The 19520-nt window shown below is 32.0% G+C and overlaps 2 protein-coding genes across 2 annotated transcripts; both read right to left on the reverse strand.

The window, feature by feature from the left end:
* Window positions 1-9762: 9762 nt before the first annotated feature.
* LOC114763109 (50S ribosomal protein L7/L12-like) lies at window positions 9763-10542 on the reverse strand (the record flags this gene model as incomplete). Its single annotated transcript, XM_028952712.1, has 1 exon — window positions 9763-10542. A coding segment is annotated over one exon (564 nt), but the record flags the coding sequence as incomplete, so codon positions are not given.
* A 6063-nt stretch (window positions 10543-16605) lies between these two features.
* LOC114763129 (protein LURP-one-related 5-like) lies at window positions 16606-18142 on the reverse strand. The gene is made up of 2 exons (XM_028952735.1): window positions 17749-18142; window positions 16606-17204 (listed from the first exon to the last, which is right to left on the reverse strand). The coding sequence occupies exons 1-2, from the start codon at window positions 18004-18006 to the stop codon at window positions 16734-16736; spliced, it is 729 nt and encodes a 242-aa protein (XP_028808568.1). The 5' UTR covers window positions 18007-18142; the 3' UTR covers window positions 16606-16733.
* Between the last annotated feature and the right edge of the window lie 1378 nt (window positions 18143-19520).

Here is a 19520-nt window from a genome sequence, read left to right on the forward strand (position 1 = left end):
TTGGGGGACGATTAAGTAGTCACAAAAGTCCATCCCTTATTATAGGCCTATCCCACTCTTTGGGGGACGAATAAAAAGCCACAAAGGTCTATCCCTTACTCTAGGGACGAAGGAAGAAGCCAACCAATGTGCACCAATGGCGGCCTTACCACGTGGTAGGATAGCGCTCAATCCAAAATCCAAATAACAAACAACCATTCACAATATAACAAAATGTCTCAATCTTTTCCCATATAATCCATAAGATATAAATCATATATCTTTTCCAAACTTCTCAATCACAATTCCAAAAATCCCACAAGACAATTTTCATAGCTCAAAAGATATAATTTATCTACTCGAGTTTCAAATAACGAATCATTATACCAAAATAGCAAAATACTCACAAACAACATATTAGCACATATAACAAGTGGAAAGTGGTTACCTCTCGCCAAAGCAATACTAAGGATTACCACAAGGTCAATCCTTTGCTCAACCAATAATTAATCTACACAATTAATATAACCACATATTAATATAAACTAATTAATTAATTAATTAAACTTCTCTATATTATTTAAATTTTTACTCTAAATTCCCGCAACTCTCATAACCCAAAAATTATTAAGTATTTTAGCAACAATTTAAAATTTCTAACAACCCCAAATTATTTATTTACCACCTCCAAATTATTTATCTTAATAAAAAGGATTTTCAACAATCTCCAAATATAAAATTATTATGTTCTAAATCCGAAAAATCTTCATTTAAGTTTAAACCTCAAAATCACACTATCAAAATTCAATAATACTTCAAATATTTATAAATAAATAATCTAATCAAAACTTTAATGGTATAACTACCATATATATATTTCCATAAATAATAAACTTTTTAGCTACAATAATTATTTTAAAACCTCCAGTCACCCAATAAATAAAAATAAACCGATTAAAATCTTAATAATATGTTAAACACCTCAATTAAATTATTCAACTTAATTTTAATCGGTAAAATATGATATAAATCATATATCACATATTTTTCAACTAGAAAAATCCATTTAAGCACTAAAACCAACAAATGGACCAATCCAAACCGATTAAAATCTCAATAATATATCAAACAATCCAAATAAATTATTTAACTTAATTTAATCGGTAAAAATATAATATAAATCATATGTAACAGATTTCTCAACTAGAAAAATTTATTTAAATACTAAAAACCAACAAATAGAGAAATCTAAACCGATTAAAATTAACAACTCATTTATTTCTAAATTTCTATAGTCATCTTTTGTCAAAACTCAGTACTTAGATCATATATAAGTCTCAAAATTTTCTCTAATAACTACAGTAATAATGTAAATATGAAGTTTAAAATATACAGGAAATATTTATAAAGAAAGTTTGATAAAAAGAAGTAATTTTATGTACCTAAAATATCTGCAAAGCTTGCCCTCTCCTTCACCGGTATGCTCCTCTCTCTCAAGCACACTCCAACTCTCTTTCTCTCTTCTCCTCTTTCTCTCACGCATTCTCATCTGCCCCTTACTCGCTCTTTTATCTCCATCTTCCCAACTACCTTTTTCATTTTTTTCTTCTAGCAATAAATCCTTCTCCCCAAAGTCTTCATTCCTCCCATTTTTTTCCACACGTCTCTCCCAAATTTTCCACCCTCAAGTTTCAACTTTCCACCGAAAGTTGGTGGAAAGTTGACTCTTATATTTTTTTTTTCTTTTTAAAAAAAAATAGGATATTACAGTTTGGTTAAGATGTTTTTTAAAGAGGGGAAAAGTTCTTCTCCCCTCCCATTCCCTTTTAGCTTCCCCTCCAAAGGTAAGGTTTTTTTGAGGGGAGGTGAAAGATAATATTTTAATTCCTCATATATCCTTTTGATTGTTAACCTCTAATCAGTCATAGACATTTCTATATAAGAGAATTCTTTTGAGCATCTAATAAGAGGTTATTAAGATAACTGTCTCCAAAATTAGTGAGCATTTGTAAACTTTTTTTTCCTCTTCTCCTAATTCCAAGAGGCTGTTGATATTTTCTTTCACCTTCAAGGTCTTTTTTCTGATTGAAATCTATCACTCATGACTTTTTATCTTGATATTCTATAAGTGTATGACTGTGTCTTGTAAATCAAAATTGATGAATTGTATTTTATATATATAGTTATATCTTAACAAAATAAAAAAGTGAGAAAATTTATTTAAATTTTATGAGGTTAAAATAGTCAATTTTTTATTCGAACAAAATAAGGTATTATTAAAATTGCTCCCTCTCCTCCCCTTCAATCAATCCAAACAGGAGATCATTAAAATCATTCCCCTCCCTTTTGTAGCTACCTTCCCCTTTCCTCCCCTCCCCTTCCCTTGATTAAAATCCCTCCCCTCCTCTTTCCTCCGTTGAGCCAAACACTGCGTAAATGATAAAATGAATGCTACATAATTATTACTCCTCCAATTCTTAATATAAAATCTATTTAACTAATTTGATTAAATTAAGAAAATTAGATAAGTTAGCTAATTATAAGAAATATAACATGTTTTTCCTAAAACACCATAATCATCTTTCTTAATATCATCCCTCCCTCTTCTATTTGATTATAGTTGAGAGAGTATCCATAGGGGTAATTTAAAAAAAATTGATAAAATAAGAAATAGGTCTTATATTTAGGATCAAAATCAACTCAACAATTAAGTCCTATATTAAGGACCGAAGGAGTAATATTTAACGGTTACTTTTACTCATATTTAACGGTACCCTCAAATTAAAACAAATCAAATATTCAGTTTTTTTTTGTTAATAATCGTCAAAATTAAAAAAGCGTCAAACAAAATGCCCATGCCTGTGAAAGGTTTCAAAATCTTTCTTTTTAATAAAAAAAATATAGAATATATAGTGGAAAATAACTCTAAAATATTCAACTAATGAATTCAAATGTAAATAATTCATCATGGGTTCAAAAATTATTGTTTTTAAAATTTCTTAAATTTTAAATTTAAATAATACATAAGAGGCTAAGATAAGTGTAAAGAAAGAGTGAAGTTTAAGTTTAAAAAATATATACATCAATTCCAAAGCTAAAATTATAAATCAATTCAAAAATTTTAACCATTAAATAGAAATAAAAATAATTAATCATGATTTATAATTACTAGGCGCTCTTTTTTTTTTTGGAAAAATGACAGCAAAATACCATGTGAATTTCAAAAAGACAAATAAGGCACCTGAATAAGCAAAATGACAAATAAGGCACTGGGTATCAATTTAGAATTTAGATTTTTGGCCTAATGACTAAATTGCCCTGATTGTCTTTAAACACTGAGCAGTGTATTCATGCGATAGAGAAAGGGAGAAACTGATTTCCTTCGACGAAACTAAATCCAAGTTCCTACAGTCAGCAAAAGGGGTTCTTCGAAATCACGTTGCCGCCGTTGTAGGAGTAGATTGCCGTTGCTGAATTTGGTTACCATCGCTAAAATACATTGCCTATCTGAAATAACTCGTACTCCCTGAGATTCTCGCTGTCGAAGAGGTCACTGAAGTATTTGGATTATTCATGAGTGAGTAGAAATTGATGGTGGGATTTAGATTATTCATTTTTATGGCTATTTCATGGTGAAATAGGAACAAGATTATTGCATTTGAGGGTTCATATTCAGTATTTGGTGAATGATGAAGCAAAAATCAGAAAATAGTGGCAAGTAATTACATAATGTAACTGTTGTCATATGCCTGTTGGTTTTTGGTAAATCCCATTACGTGAATGGTAGATTTTATTATATATGTAGTTAATTATGAAAGTTAATACATTGCCCTGTCTGAAAGAACTCGTACTCCCTGAGATTGTCGCCGTCAAAGAGGTTGTCGAAGTAACACCAACTGTGATAAACAAGTAGGAAGCTTAAATATTATTCTTCATAGAGCATTTTCGATTGGTCCCCACAGCTTAAAATGTTATTGCCTAGCATTCTTCCTTTTGGTTCTGTCTCTGTTCTTTGCATAAAACCATTTTCAGAGAATGTGAAGCTATTTGGTTTTCTAGTATTATTAAACTATTTGTCTTGAATTTTACAAAACACATATTGTGATTTATAACTTTTGTAGTGAAAGTGACCACTTTGTTAATGGGTTTTGCAACTTGTTTTCAGGAGATAAACAACTTGTTTGTAAAAACTAATAAAATTCCACGCTAAATTTGACAAAACATATAGTGGGATTTACAACTTCCGTAGTGAAAATGACCACTTATTCAATGGGTTTTGCAACTTGTTTTCAGGGGATGGGCACCTTGTTTCTAAAAACTAATAAAATTTCACGCTAAATTTGACAAAACACATGGTGAGATTTACTACTTTCGTAGTGAAAATGATCACTTCTTCAATGAGTTTTGCAACATGTTTTCAAGGGATTGGCAACTTGTTTTTAAAAACCAATAAAATTCCATGATGAATTTTACAAAACATATAGTGAGATTTACAACTTTCGTGGTGAAAATGACCACTTCTTAAATGGGTTTTGCAACCTCTTTTCAGGGGATAAGCAACTTGTTTCTAAAAATCAATAAAATTTCACGCTAAATTTTACAAAAAAACACAGTGAGATTTACAACTTTTATAGTGAAAATAACCACTTCTTAAATGGCTTTTGCAACTTGTTTTCAGGGGATGGGTAACTTATTTCTAAAAACCAATAAAATTTCACTTTGAATTTTACAAAACATATATTGGGATTTACAACTTTTGTGATAAAAGTGACCGCTTTATTAATAGGTTTTGCAACATATTTTCGAGGGATGAGTATCTTACTTTTCATCACTAATAAAATTTCATGTTGAATTTTACAAAACACATAATGGGATTTACAACTTTTATAGTGAAAGTGACCACTTCTTTAATGGGTTTTGTAAACCTATTTTCATCGGAAGGGCAACTTGTAAGCATAAATAAATCATTCAGTAAACGTGCCCCTGAAGTACATCATAATAAACATTGAACTATTAACTTTCATAATTAACTACATGTATAATAAAATCTACCATTCACGTACTGGGATTTACCAAAAACCAACAAGCATATGATAACAGTTACATTACGTAATTGCTTGCCACTATTTTCTGATTTCTGCTTCATCATTCACTAAATACTGAATATGAACCCTCAAATGCAATAATCTTGTTCCTATTTCACTATGAAAAGCAACAAAAATGAATAATCTAAATCCCACCATCAACTTCTACTCACTCATGAATAATCCAAATACTTCAGTGACCTCTTCGGCGGCAACAATCTCAGGGAGTACGAGTTATTTCAGATAGGGCAATTTATTTCAGCGATGGTAACCAAATTTAGCGACGGCAATCTACTCCTACGACAGCGGCAACGGGATTTTGAAGAACCCTTTTTGGTGACTACAGGAACTTGGACTTAGTTTCGTCGAAGGAAATCAGTTTCTCCCTTTCTCTATCGCATGGATACACTGCTCAGTGTTCAAAGACAATCAGGGCAATTCAGTAATTAGGCCAAAAATCTAAATTCCAAATTGGTATCCAATACCCTATTTGTCATTTTGCTTATTCAGATGCCTTATTTGTCTTTTTAAAATTCACATGGTATTTTGTTGTCATCTTTCCTTTTTTTGTGATTTTTCATAGAGAAGATTAAGGCATCTACTATATTACAGGAAGGTGGCGCTATGCATTCTTATTCTGTTTTCCCCCATTTGATTTTTTCTTTCTTTTTTTTGGTGATTTTGTAGAGAGAAGATTAAGGCATCTATTAATTGTCAACATAAGCTTTATTTTAATCTAATATTTCATTGGCAAAAAAATTAATCTAATATTTATGATCTTTGTTAAGTTTATAATTAATTTTTTATTTGATGATGTTCAGTGACCTCACGTATAAACTTCATAGAAATTTTTATATTGAGTATGTTAATCTATGGGGGTCGGTGGATTTAATTTCAATAATTTCAAGGGTGAAAGTATATCTAGCATCATAAAGTGTTTTTTTAGGTGGATCCAGTATTTTAAGTATTATATATTGCATCCGGCACTTTAAAATACTTTTTTATATGCATATAGGACGCTAAAATATTTTTTAGTATAATTTTACACTAACCAATTTGAGATGCTAGATTCATTAAAAAATAATTTAGGATAATGGATGTAACTAAAAAAATATTTTAAGGTGCTAAATATATTAAAATATAATTTAAGGTACAAGACACATCTAACAAAAAATATTTTAGAATTTTGAATGCATCACAAAATACTTAAGAATACTGTATGCACTTTATAATCTTAATAGCAATTTACTAATAGTAATAAACTATTATAATTATATCTAATTCAAAATTGAGATAACCTATAAAGTCATGTGCATTAATTTTTTTTTTGTTGATAATTATAGGTTATTTGGAAATGAACAAGCTGAACCCCCATTTTGTTCAGGCCAACAAGAAATAATAAATAAAATAAATAAATAATAATTAAAAAAAGTATTCTTGATTCTTTCTTTGAGGCCAAGTTTGAAAGGTCCACCACGTAGTAAATAAAAAAGAAAAATTAAAAAAATTCTCCCCATAATAAATGGTAATAAAGTAAAAGGTGAGTTTAAATGTTGATTGGCTCTTGTTTAGGAAATAGAATGTGGAGTCATTAGACAAAAATTCATATAAGAAATAGAAAAAATCTCTCATGTAACATGATTGGCTCCCAATTTGAAATATCTTTTAGAGTCATAATTGTGAAAAAAATAAAATAAAATAAAAAATCATAATTAATGATAACTTACTACCTACAAATAGCCTACAAATAGGAGAGAAAAAAAATTAAAGGAAAAGAAGCAAAATCTTTATAAGAAAAAATGAGGTAAGGTAGTAAATTTTTCTATCATTTTTTTTAATACCAGTAGGGGTTTAGCAATGGTAGAGGTAGGGGTGTTCAATTTGTCCTGTCCCGTCCCGGTCCCAATGAGTTCAGGACGAAATAGAACAGGACAAAAAAAATTTCATGACGGGACGGGATGGGAACAGTGACCGAGACTGGACGGGACATGGGACGGGGTTGTTCCATCCCGTCCAGTCTCAGGCTATTTTTTTAAAAAAAATTATTTATTAATAATTATTATTAGATTATTTAATTTACTTATTAACAATAATTATTATTTTTATAGTGATTTTTAGCTCTTAAATTGTAGTACTCCTCCGGTCCTAATTATAAGACCCAATTGACTTATTTGAGAAGATTAAGGAAGTAAGTTAAGTTGGTTATTTATAATAAATAAGTGTTGTCATTCCTAAAATATCCTTGCTAATTAAGTATATTGGCTAAAACTATCATTATTAGAAGGATTATCTTGGAAAAAAATGTATAAATATAAGAGAAAAAATGGATTATGGTCTTATAATTAGGACCAAATAAAAAGTCAAATGGGGTCTTATAATAAGGATCGGAGGAGTATTATCTTAACAAAATCTCATTCCTCAATAAAATAATTCATAAAGACATAATATAGTGTTTTTTTCCTATATTTTTTTATAGTATTATTTTTACATCTTTTTTATATTATATAATTGGGCTTTCTACATAATATTTTTTATGATGTTTTTATCTTTAAACACTCAATAAAAAATAAACATTATAATATTAAAAAATTTATACGAAAAATTATATTATTTAAAAAAAAAAAAAAGGACGGGACAGGACGGGACATGGGGATAAAATTTCTATCCCGTCCTATCCCGTGAACATAGAGGTGACTAAAACAAAGTGAAGTTCATTGCTTATCTTTTTTTTACTCCCACGGAAAGCCTATGTCTTTATAGTGGTTGTCATACATGTGGGCCTTAACGCCAATGGCTAGAGGGTCTACTCCAATTGACCTATTCTTATCACCTATGTCTTGCCGGATTTCTTCACTATCCAACCAACATTAAAAAAGCAACCCAACATCTGAGCAATCGTCCGCCGTCGTGCTCCGACTCCGTCACCCCCGGCAGCGTCTTCATCCTCTACTTCTTCACCGAAAAGCGAAAATAATATTTGAATTGTGGTTAACATTCATCTTGATCGGAGACCCTTTCTTCTCTAGTCTGGTAGATTCTCAACAGATCTCGATTTCCACGGAAAACCCATCACCATTCGCGTTTGTTCTGTAGATCTTTGGGGAAAATTTTCAAGAAAGATTGTGCTTCTGAGCCTCCTCTTGTATCTGTTTTTTTTTTTTAAGGGTATCTGGTAACAATCAGATAACAAAATAAAAAGATCATGACCAGTTCAACTAGAAAACTAGTGAACTAACTAGTTTAAACCCGAAGGAGTTGAACCGGAAGCAAACCAGTCAAACCAGTAAAAACTGATAATGAATTGGTCTGGATAATTATGTTGTTATTGGTCTTAATTTTTTTTCATTCAGCTCCTAGTATCTCAGCTCCTATAGATTTAAATGAATTTAATGATAATTTTGGTATCAATGATTATTAATTTGAGTTAATGATGAACCATAAATATCAAAATTTCCAATATTGTTATGCTTTATTATTATTATAATAATAAAACTATTGCTATATTTTTTTATATTTTATTATTAGTGATTATTAACGTTGTTATATTTTGTTATTTTTAATTAAATTATACTATTTTAATATAACCGATTTGACTTTGAGTTGATCCCAACTAACTAATCTTTGAACCACTATCCCAATCAATTTGGTATCCGATCTGCTTTCTTGTTCTTTGGTAACAATAACTAATCCCCTCTAAATACTTAAAGAACACAGGTAAGCGCTAATTGTGCCAGGCCCCATGATTGTTCTTGTATCTGCTTTGAATTTGATCAAATGTGATGAAAGTGTGGTAAGGAAAATTGCCGGCAAAGTCCTTGGACGCAAAGAAAATCACTGTAGCTTCCACAAAATCTATTGGGCTGGGATACAATCCCACACCAATGATCTCAAGCTCAAATCCCGCCAGAGAAATTCTCCAGACCCAAGATTAATTATAACTACTACATAAATTCTCCCGCATGGGTTGCCTTTTTAACTTCGGGCTGGGCGGTGAAGAAATCCGGCAAGGTTCTACTTTCTATCACACCTAAGCGCTGATTTGGAAGACATATTTGCAGTTTTCAATGTGTTAAGGTAATTTTTTTTAACCTGTAGGATAATTATTTAATGAGTCAAAATAAATTATATATGATAAGGACCACATTATTAAATATGAAAAGATTAGAGGTTAAGTTACAAGAAAGTCAAAAGCATAAAAACTAAATTACAACGAGACATAGTTGATGGATTCAGTTGCGAGTGAGTTAGGTGCTGCGTAGCTAATTAAAAAGAATTAACGGCATAGGAAATTAAATTGAGAACAAAACTTGATATTTAAGCTTCGTGTGCTCCATTTTCCCTACAAATCAACCATAAAAAAATATCTTCATAAAATGTTAGCAAGGCATCTAAAAGGAAAACAACGAAACAAGCTTATACACTTGAGGAGATAGAATGAATAAGAGCCATTAACAGAAATTAACATGAATTAGCATTAATCAAATATTTCAACTCAAGCCTGCTGAAAATACAGGGAACCAAAAAAATCAGACACGCATGAACTAAACCCTGCCTCCAAAATATTTTTCCTGTTTTCCCTACAGGGGAAAGGAGAAAGAGGTTTAGCAGTCCAAACAACTATGATACTCAAGGGCTTATCTCATGTTTTGACTAATGATAGATCAAATGAGCATATAAAACTTGGAAAAAAAAAATTAACTAATACAAGATCAAACAACTACCATGGAATAGTCATGCGCAGGAGAACCATGGAGTGTAAGAATACAACTGGTAACCGGCTGATATAATTTTTGAGTTCATCACAGAACCATTTAAAAAGATTGACCTACAGCAAAATTCTCAAAACAATATCAAATTGTAATTCATTTGCCTCAACCTACAGCGTTTAGTTTAGTTTTCTTTGCTTCAAAAAATCCTACTCCATAACTGCTACTCCTCCAGCAGCTTTAATCTTTTCTATCATCTCATTTGCCTCTTCTTTAGTCACTCCTTGTTTGAGCACAACAGGTACTTTTTCAACGAGATCTTTCGCCTCTTTCAAACCCAGGTTGGTAAATGTTCTGACCTCCTTAATCACCTTGATCTTTGCAGCAGCATCAAACTTTTCCAACTTGACGTCAAATGCTGTTTTTTCTGCTTTTTTCTCCTCAGCCTTCGGTCCAGCCGCACCACCTTGTGGAGCCAAGTCCAAGCCTTCAGTTGAAATTGGCTGCAATTTCGGAAGCCTTAGTCTTTCTGCCAAAGTAGGCATAATTTGACGGCGTTCTTCATCAGGCAGTGCCGCTATTCGCTCTGCAAGCTGAACAACTTTCTCTGAGGGAGGAGGTCTGGGGCCATATGGATCATAAAATTGAGGGATTTTGTACTTTTTTGGTTTGGCTTTTGGATCTCTGGGTACAAAATCGGGTTGGAATGCACGAGAATTCCCAAGTGCACATGTGCTGGGCAAATTGTGGCGACGAGGGAGTAATCTGGAAATTACAGCAAACCTCATGTTCTCGTTCAATTAAGATTGCGACTCAGAATCAAAATGCAGGGGAAAGTTTCTCTTCCGACATAGTATTTGCTTCACCCCCTGTCAAATTTCAAAACCACTTTCTTTAACAAATACTTGAGAAGCAACAAGATCATATGGTAAACCACAAGTCATGAGATATATGATAATTCATACAAGTGCAGATGCTCACATCATATCAACATTCTACCCAAATATTTTCATAGGGAAGAGGAGAGTATCATCATGGAGCATCAGAAAATAGCTGCAAATAATAACCCATAAAATATCACGTCTCTTACTTATAATCTAATTAATCAAAATTGTTAAAGTCACAAAGCATAATACCCTATACAACATCCCAAGATGATAAAGGGGGGGGGGTAAAAATTCCCACTTCCAAGTACACATACTTAATAATACATGTCTTGTCCAATTCATTTGGAAGCATGGTGAATTTTTTTAACCATGATCCATCATCTTCATTTAAACCAACCAATGTTCAGATGCCTTTGGATGAGAACCAATGAAATTTAACACTGTAATTTGAATTAAAGGCTGCTTCTTTCAGTGATTGAACAATACCACTGCTGCGAAAAATCTTCAATTTTCAATATACACCCATATGTACTCATTCATTCAGTACCAAGAACCCAAAAATGTGATCTAAATAAAAAACCCTGCTTGAATTCTTTTTACCACAAGGAATTAATGCAAAGACAAATATTGATAAAAGTTCAATAAATGGAGTTAATGGCCACCAAAAAAGAAAGAGTCGAAAAGGGCCAGATAAAAAATTGAAGTTAGCATTGTTATCACAAAAATCACTTGCAGGATAAATTTGTGACTGCATTGGACAGGTATATTTGATATCCCAAAAAAAAGAAGAAGTTACATCTCTAAGCTCTAAATCGCCTTTCATTTTAATTACAGAAACAATTCAAGATTACAAGGGATGGAAACAGGCCAAGCCACGCTTTCCCCTTAACAGGATAGGCTTGTCTTGTAACAAACTGGCTTGAGCTTGGCCTGTGACCTGTTAGAGGCTTTCTTTTCAGCCTAAGCCTGACCTGTACAAAAGCCTAGCCTGGCCTGAAGCCTGTTAAAAAGCCTGTATTTTTTTAAACAACTATAAACAAGCTAATAGGCCTAGACCTTCAAATAGGTCGAAAATAGGCTTCCACATAAAATAGGCCTAAACCTTTAAACAGGCCGAAAACAGGCCATATATGCATAAATAAATTCAAAATTATAATAATCCAATAAAAAATTATCCAAAATACAACACACAATCTAATACAATCTAATTAATTAACAAGATAATACCAAATGCAACGGAACAAGTTTCACTACAATTACAATAATTTTGACCAAATAAAAGTATAGCTATCTGCCGCACATAATCAAATTTTGAATAATTTCTTCTTGTTTGAACACCTTGAAAAGAAGAAATGAAATCTATAATATATTAGCGATGAATCATAGACTAGAAATGAATCATAAAGCATATATTAGCAATTTAGCATATAACAGTTGAATGATTAAAAAAATGCTTCCACCCTCTAGGAAAATGAGTAAGAAATCTGATAAATCAAAAGTTAACAAAAATATCCACGACACGAAAGTTCCTAGTTTGCTGTAGGAAAATTATGATAAAATCTTGATCCATTGGCACAACACAGGCGATTGTAGAATCTATAAACGAGGCACGCCAAAAAGAACAAGAAGAAGAACAATGAAAAATTGTAAAACATAAGCACAGCACAGCGTTGTATGATTAAAATTTTGATAAAATCTGATGCTCTCCATATATATTTTATATATATTCATGGCGGTGACTTCAGATTTTTGCGACTTTTGCCATGAATATATACATGTATGTATGGGAATATAAATATATATGGGATCTTGTGTGTGTGTGTGTGTGTGTATTCATGGCGGTGACTTCTGATTTCAGCGATTTCTGCCATGAATATATATAATCATATTCAGACTTCAAATTTCTGCGATTTCTGTCATGAATAATGAAATCATATCAGCAGTCGACCGCTTTTGTTATTTGAATACGATGGACGAGAGAAAGTAGTGTTCTAGTTATCAAAGTTTAGTTTGTAACAAAAAGCTTACCTATTGATGGCGCACGGGCTAAATGAGGATTGAGAACGGCCGACCGTGCAAGCTCGGAGCTGGAGAGTGAACGACGGTTATACTGTGGCTTGTGAGGTCCGACAGTGCGAGGTCGGAGCTGGAGATGGTGAACGGCACCGACGAGACTTGGAGAATGGAGAACAAAGTCGAGACTGGAGATGGAGAGCTCAAGTGGCGGCCAGATTGAACCGAAGGACAAAACCCAAGGAGTAAGGTCAGAGTAACAATTTTTTTTTTTTGGCAATCTTAAGTAATTGGATTTAAAATTATAAATCGTGCATTATACTCCCTCCGTTCCTTATTATAAGAGACATTTGGTACTTATAGCATGTTCCTATATATAAAAGACACTTAAAAGTTGTCTCTACTTTTTTGTGTTGATTTCCTATTTTACCCATATTTATTGTCTCAAATTCACACACTCTCTCCCTCTCACTTCTCTTTCTTTCAATAATTTAATTGTTCTCTCTTATACTCTCTCTCCTTATTAATGAGGGTATTTTTGGGAAAAAATTATATTTTTTACACATTGATTGTTTTTAACTAATTTTAACTGTTTTTTTTATCAACGTAATTTGGTTATTCGTCTCTTATAATAAGGAACGGAGGGAGTAAGTAATAAGAAAAATGCATTGGTGCAGTGGTAAGATTTATTTTTAGCATAATTGAACATAAATACATAATATTGTAAATTCATAACAGGCTCAAATTGTCTGATAAGTTTTATAGGCTTTTTATAAAGCCTGGCCTATTAGGCAAAATAGACTCTCAAAGAGACATGAGCCTGTGTGTATTTTTAGCAAGCCTGATAGGTTTTATAGGCTTTTTATAGAGTCTGAGCCTGACCTGTTAAGCAAAACAGATTCTTAAATAAGCCTGAGCTTGTGTGTTTTTTAGCAGGCCAAGCTAAAGATCTCTGATAGGCCGCTTGGCCTATTTCTACCCTTACACATGGCATTGTGAATTTTATTTTGGGGAGAATTTCTATTCATGTCTCTTTTTAAATATATATATAGAGAGAGAGAGAGTGTGTGTGTGTGTGTGTGTAAATGTGTGTGTGACAAGCGAAATGTTAGAGCCGGAAAAACGGGCCGAGCCCGTTTAGGCCCTAAAATTATAAGGGCCGGATTTGATATTTTTTTCTTAAAATGAGAAATAAGCTCTGGAGGATTGGTCCTGGAGGGTCGAGGGCTTAAAAGGGTCAGTCCTGGAGGGCCGCGGGCCGGCCCTTTTAAGCCATTTTATAATTTTTTTTATTTTTAAAATTTTTTATATAATATTAATGTTAATAATTTTTTACATTGTTAATAATATTTCAAATATTTAGTTATTATTATCATTTTAAAATTAAATTTAATTTTAGACAATAATTTATCCAATTAAATTTTTAAAAAATGGGTTAATTTATATTTTAATAATGATTTGATTTATATTATATGCGTTGATATTTTTAAACTATATATATATTTGATAATAGAATATTTTTATACTTATATAACTTGTTATTCTATAATTTGAATTAGAAATTCATGAGTTTCAACAACAATGTTTCTCACATTAAAATAAAATAATAGTTAGATTGCAAAATTTAAAAATAAAATTCTTATAAAGAAGAAAAACTTGATATTTTTGTTACGAAAGAAAAGCATGCTTATGAAAAAAAATAATTAATCATAGTGATGATGAAGTTTCAAAAGATTAATGATAGTGTTTATTTATTACACAATTGCATTATAGATAAAACTTTTAGATGTTGTTATCTTGTTAATAAATGTTTTAGATATTCTTAGATATTGATGAATATTTATATATGATGATATTTTATATTTGTGACTTAATTTTATTCATATTTATGTCTTTTATTAATAATTTCATTGGTTTATTTTTATAAAAAAATATGATAAATATAAAAAATAGTATTTTTTTCTTAAATGGGTCAAGAGCCCGCAGGCCGGCCCTGGCCTTGTAGCTTAAGGGCCGGGCCTAGCAAATTGGGATATTTTTAAAATTTCAGCCCTGAAGGGCCGGCCCTGATTCCCAGCTCTATGAAATGTTGTTAAAAAAGGGAAATATTTAGGTTAAAATGACATTGAAGATAAAAAAAAAAAAAGTAAGTTTCAAAGATTTTGTTAAACGATAAATTCTAAATTCAATTTGATTTTAAATTGATTTTTTTATTTTGCACAATATCTTTTTTATAATTTTTTAATAAAGTTAGAAATTATAATATTTACATATTATGCAAATATTATATAACTACTTAAAATTATTATCTTAATCATTAATTTGACATTTTAAGTGTTTATTAGGTGGTGATGTGAGCGTTCGCAAGCTGGGATAAATATTATAGAACACCAGGCAGAGTATATCAAGCATATTTAATTATTAATTTAGCAACCTTTAAAAAAAAAAAAAACTTTGGCACCCTCAGCTCTTTTCTCCCCCAACTTTTTTAGGGCCAGCGAGACCTCAACTTTCTTTGCACCAAGGTTAATGGTAGAAATGGACTGAAATGTGAATAATGGATTAATGGTTAAAAAATAAAACATTTTTTTATATAATCATAAAAAATAAGTTTACAGTGCAGAAAATAGTGGAATGCAGGATTCTCAAGCCATACTTATTTTTCAAACAATTATTATGGATCCATTTGAATACATGGGCTTTCCATCCTAATAAAATACCAAATATTGGACATTCCAACAATGTTTTACACAATGTTCAAAATACCCTTCTTCTATTTTCCAATCTCCATTTTCATTTCCGTGAAAAAGAATCTGTATGAAGATCCTTAAAATTGACAAAATTAGATTGTTGTGCTTGGAAGCCTGATACCAAAGCCCTCACATGCAAATCAAATGAAATAAAGTGGAAAATTCGTTATGTAAAACTAATTATGTCACAACATAATAATTAAAGTCATTTGCTTCCTTGTATGAATTATTTGATTTTATTTATAAGATTTTCATTTCATCATGAAATTTAAATCATCCGAGATACTTTTGAGAGATAAATTAGAAATGGATAAAATAAAATAATGAGTCTCATTTCTACTTATATACAGGACTCTGAATAAAACTCACCTTTTTTTTTCCCCTCAAGATCCTTTAATTCCGTCATAAAACATTTGTGTTCTCATCATTCACAGCTTTCTTGTTCATTGTCAGAGGTATGTTAGTTAGAGTTCTTAGTCAAAAAATTAAAGAAGTTTCTAAAAACAACTTGTGAAGATTCCTATACTATGTATGTGAAAAAGTCCAAGGGCTAATCCCTACCTATGTTATGACTTTTGTTTCCATTCCATGTTATTAAACCAATATTATCTTATATAACTCGTGATTGATGAAGCACTTATGTAAATTTAGACCCATTCCAAATTCTATACTATCTTGAATCTTGCAAAACAAGAACCTGGAAATTTATTATCTTTCTACCCATAACCTCATATGATATATTGATATTATAAATCCTAAGATTCAATTCACTTAGCGCACTAGTTGTCTTGCTTATTAGGTTTTGGCTCTGCTCCATGATATCTGGCTTGTTCTCTCTCCTTGGCTTTAATGCCAAGGTTTTTGTATTTGGTTCGTTTCACCAGAGATTATTTCAGATACCTCTCATACACACCATACCCCTTCAAAACATACAAGAGCATGTAGCTAGATCGCAAGTTTTTTTCAACAGAGAGAATTTTTTTCAACAGAGAGAAATAAAGTTTAGGTTAGTCAGGTTTTAGAATTCATGGAACCATTAGAATTATGGCAACTCCTAGTCTTAACAGAACACTTACAGAAGTATTTACAGAACATCCGATAGAATAACAGAATTTGAGCATGTATGCAAAGTTTTATGTTCCTAATTAATAACAGTTAAGTTTTTTTAGATATGCAGCAGGTAGTACAGTAGAATGAAACCCAGTTTAAATTTGAGTTAAGGCTGAAACCAAATCATTCTGAATTAAGATCAAAGCAATTAATAATCCATCCCTTTGGTTGTATGAAGGTTTACATGTGTGTGTGTATTGTTAATTAGGAACACAAAAGGGGAGTATAATAGTGCTTAGAATGAATACGATCCAAGACAACAACAAAAGCCATCATGAGTTCAGGTTGAAACCCAGGTTGAACCACCAGGTTGAAGACATCATCAGCAAGAAGAACCGTCTTGTTCACTCTCTTCCTAGAAATCCTGGCAGCTATGTGTCCTCTGCTGTTTCTGATGACACAGTTTCTCCTTCTGAAACATCCTTGTACCTTAAAATCTGGTGTGTCATCATAAGCCTTACATCCTTGACCTTGTCTGCCTGATGGTCCCATGAACACCTGAGCTTCGTCATGATTTTGATCCCCTCCTCCATTAAACACCATTGACCCACTTGATCTCATGCTGAATAAAGCTTTTGGCTTTGCCCCACTACTCTTACTATTATTACTGCTTTTATTATCTCTTCTACTGCAATATCCTTCTCCTCTGTAAGCATTCCACTGCATGCTGAATATCTGTCACATAAATACCCATATATTTATTTACCTTCCATTCACTGCATACAGCACTACAAGACATAATCATCAAGTCAAAATCATCTATGATATTCACAAATTATAAACAGCATTTGTCTTATTCCTTGGATTTTGTGAGAAACTCTTGTCAACATACACAAGTCTAAAAAGACTGTCCATCCCATAATACAAGCTTTCATTAGACCTCCAGCCGGTCAGAATCCTCTATAAGCAGCTCTCTCGAGTTAGCTAGTTCTCAATGAAAGCATCTTTGTTATGAACACAAATTCATCAAAAGGAGAATGTCAATAACAAAAGAGTAGTTTATTAGGAGCGAAAGCTCTCTAAACTTGTCACATGTTTTCATCCAAGAGCTATAAACAGCATGTCTCATCTCTTGGATTTCATGAACAAACGTGTGGGATCATCAATATTAGTATTCATTATAAAATTCATAAAAGATCATTCCATCATTCAAAATCACACACATACATATACATATAACAGAATCTATGCCATGGGAAAACATGTGTTTACAAGGTACCTGAGGCTTGAGGGTGAGCAAGGCGTTTCCGGCGCCGTCCATGAGGATGGCGGTGGAGTTGTTTCTGGAATAGTCATCGACTCGGAAAGCGAGCTTTCCATGGTGATCGAAGACGGTGAAGCCATCGGTACCCTGGAAGCTCATGGTGGATCTCTTCCACACAGTGAGAACACAAGGCTGAGTCTTCTCTTTGGACATGGACTCCTGATGCCCTTGACGATGATGATGCTGATGATGGCTTGGATGAATTCTGGACATGGCAGCTCTAGCAGAAGAAGAAGAAGAAGAAGAAGACCGATGATCAGGTTATTGAGAAATGAAAGAGTTGTTGTTTAATTTTGGCATTATAGATTGTGATATCATCAAAGCTTATAAGCGTTTAATTACGCCGAAAGAGGAGTGTGAGGATTATGGAACATAGTGGGAAACATCAAATTCTCAAGTGGGTCCCTACTTTCTGCCACTAATATCGATTTTGCTGTTTATGCGCTGTTCCTTTTCACTATTTTTCTCTTCGTAATTAGTACAATGTCTCTCTTTTAATTACATCCCCATCATTTATATATATATATATATATATATTTTCCGATGTAAGGAAAAAGAGCCATATGTCAAGGGATCAATTCATTTGTTGCATTTTAATTCAGTTTTAGTTTTATTGGTTAGATGCTCATAAAGTAAACTTTTTCTTTACATAATCAGCAGGAGGTTAATTAGCAGAATGTGTTAGTTTCTTCCACAGTAACAAATCAAAATTCGAATCCCTGTTAAGAGAAATACCCACATTTAATGCCGACAATACCTCAAGTAAGATTGTTTCTAATAAAAAGATACCTATACGTAGCCCAAAAAAAAAAAAGGAGGAGGTTTAACTCCTTTGCTTCTGCCTATACTTCATCTCATCTTAAATTAAGCAACTTCAAGAGATGATTAAAAAGACATAAAATAGACGAGATACTTTGTGCATATATGGAGAGGAAGGTCATGGGTTTCAATTAATCTCCCAAGTCTCTCGCTGGGAAAAGATTGCTGGAGAAAGTTTAGCTAACGTCTCTTCTGTAATTTGAAGGATTAATATCTCAATACTACATGACATTGATAATTAGTACAACATAACCTCTCAAAAAAAACTTAAAAGAATATATTTGCACCTTGATTAATAGTTATAATTTTTTAATCTACCATTGGTTATGCTTAATCCTGCACATTAGAGCTACTCAAATCAACTGCGTAAGTGATAAGAGCTCATATGTTTCTTAATATACTCTTCCAATTCTCAATATAAGATTAACTAATTTGAGTAATTTAAGGATGTTAATTAAATTAGTTAATATGATATGTTTTTTTCTAAAACATTTAAGTACCTTCCTTAATTCCTTCTGATCTTTTTTTTACTTGATTATTATTGAGGAAATATCAATATGATTAATTTAAAACAAAAATTGATAAACATATAAAATAAGTCTTATACATATAAGACTAACAACACCAACCACACAATTAGATCCTATGTTGATGATCGGAGGAGTACTAACTTGCCTCAAATTAACCCTGAATGAAGGACAATCCCAACCCCTGTGGGCCAAGTAGCAATCTCTACTTATTATTGTGTTTCCTTAATGCAAACAAAAGTTGATTTATTTTAACTGTGGGGTTCAGGCTCACATAATGAGGTCATTAAGGCCACAATAATGATAGTATTAATTACTTTTCCTCTAATCTCATTATCCAGAAAAGTGAAAACATCATAATTAGACAAGGGGAGCCAAATG

This window comes from Neltuma alba, unplaced genomic scaffold (assembly GCF_004799145.2).
Source record: "Neltuma alba isolate B1F8T4 unplaced genomic scaffold, ASM479914v2 tig00011255_pilon, whole genome shotgun sequence".
NCBI classification, from domain to species: Eukaryota; Viridiplantae; Streptophyta; class Magnoliopsida; order Fabales; family Fabaceae; genus Neltuma; species Neltuma alba.

Bases quoted from the DNA above. Each gene is read 5' to 3' on its own strand.
- LOC114763129 (XM_028952735.1), bottom strand. From the start codon at position 18,006: ATGTCCAGAATTCATCCAAGCCATCATCAGCATCATCATCGTCAAGGG. The intron at 17,205-17,748 runs GTACCTTGTAAA...TTTATGTGACAG, and splicing joins TGCTCACCCTCAAGCCTCAG to ATATTCAGCATGCAGTGGAA.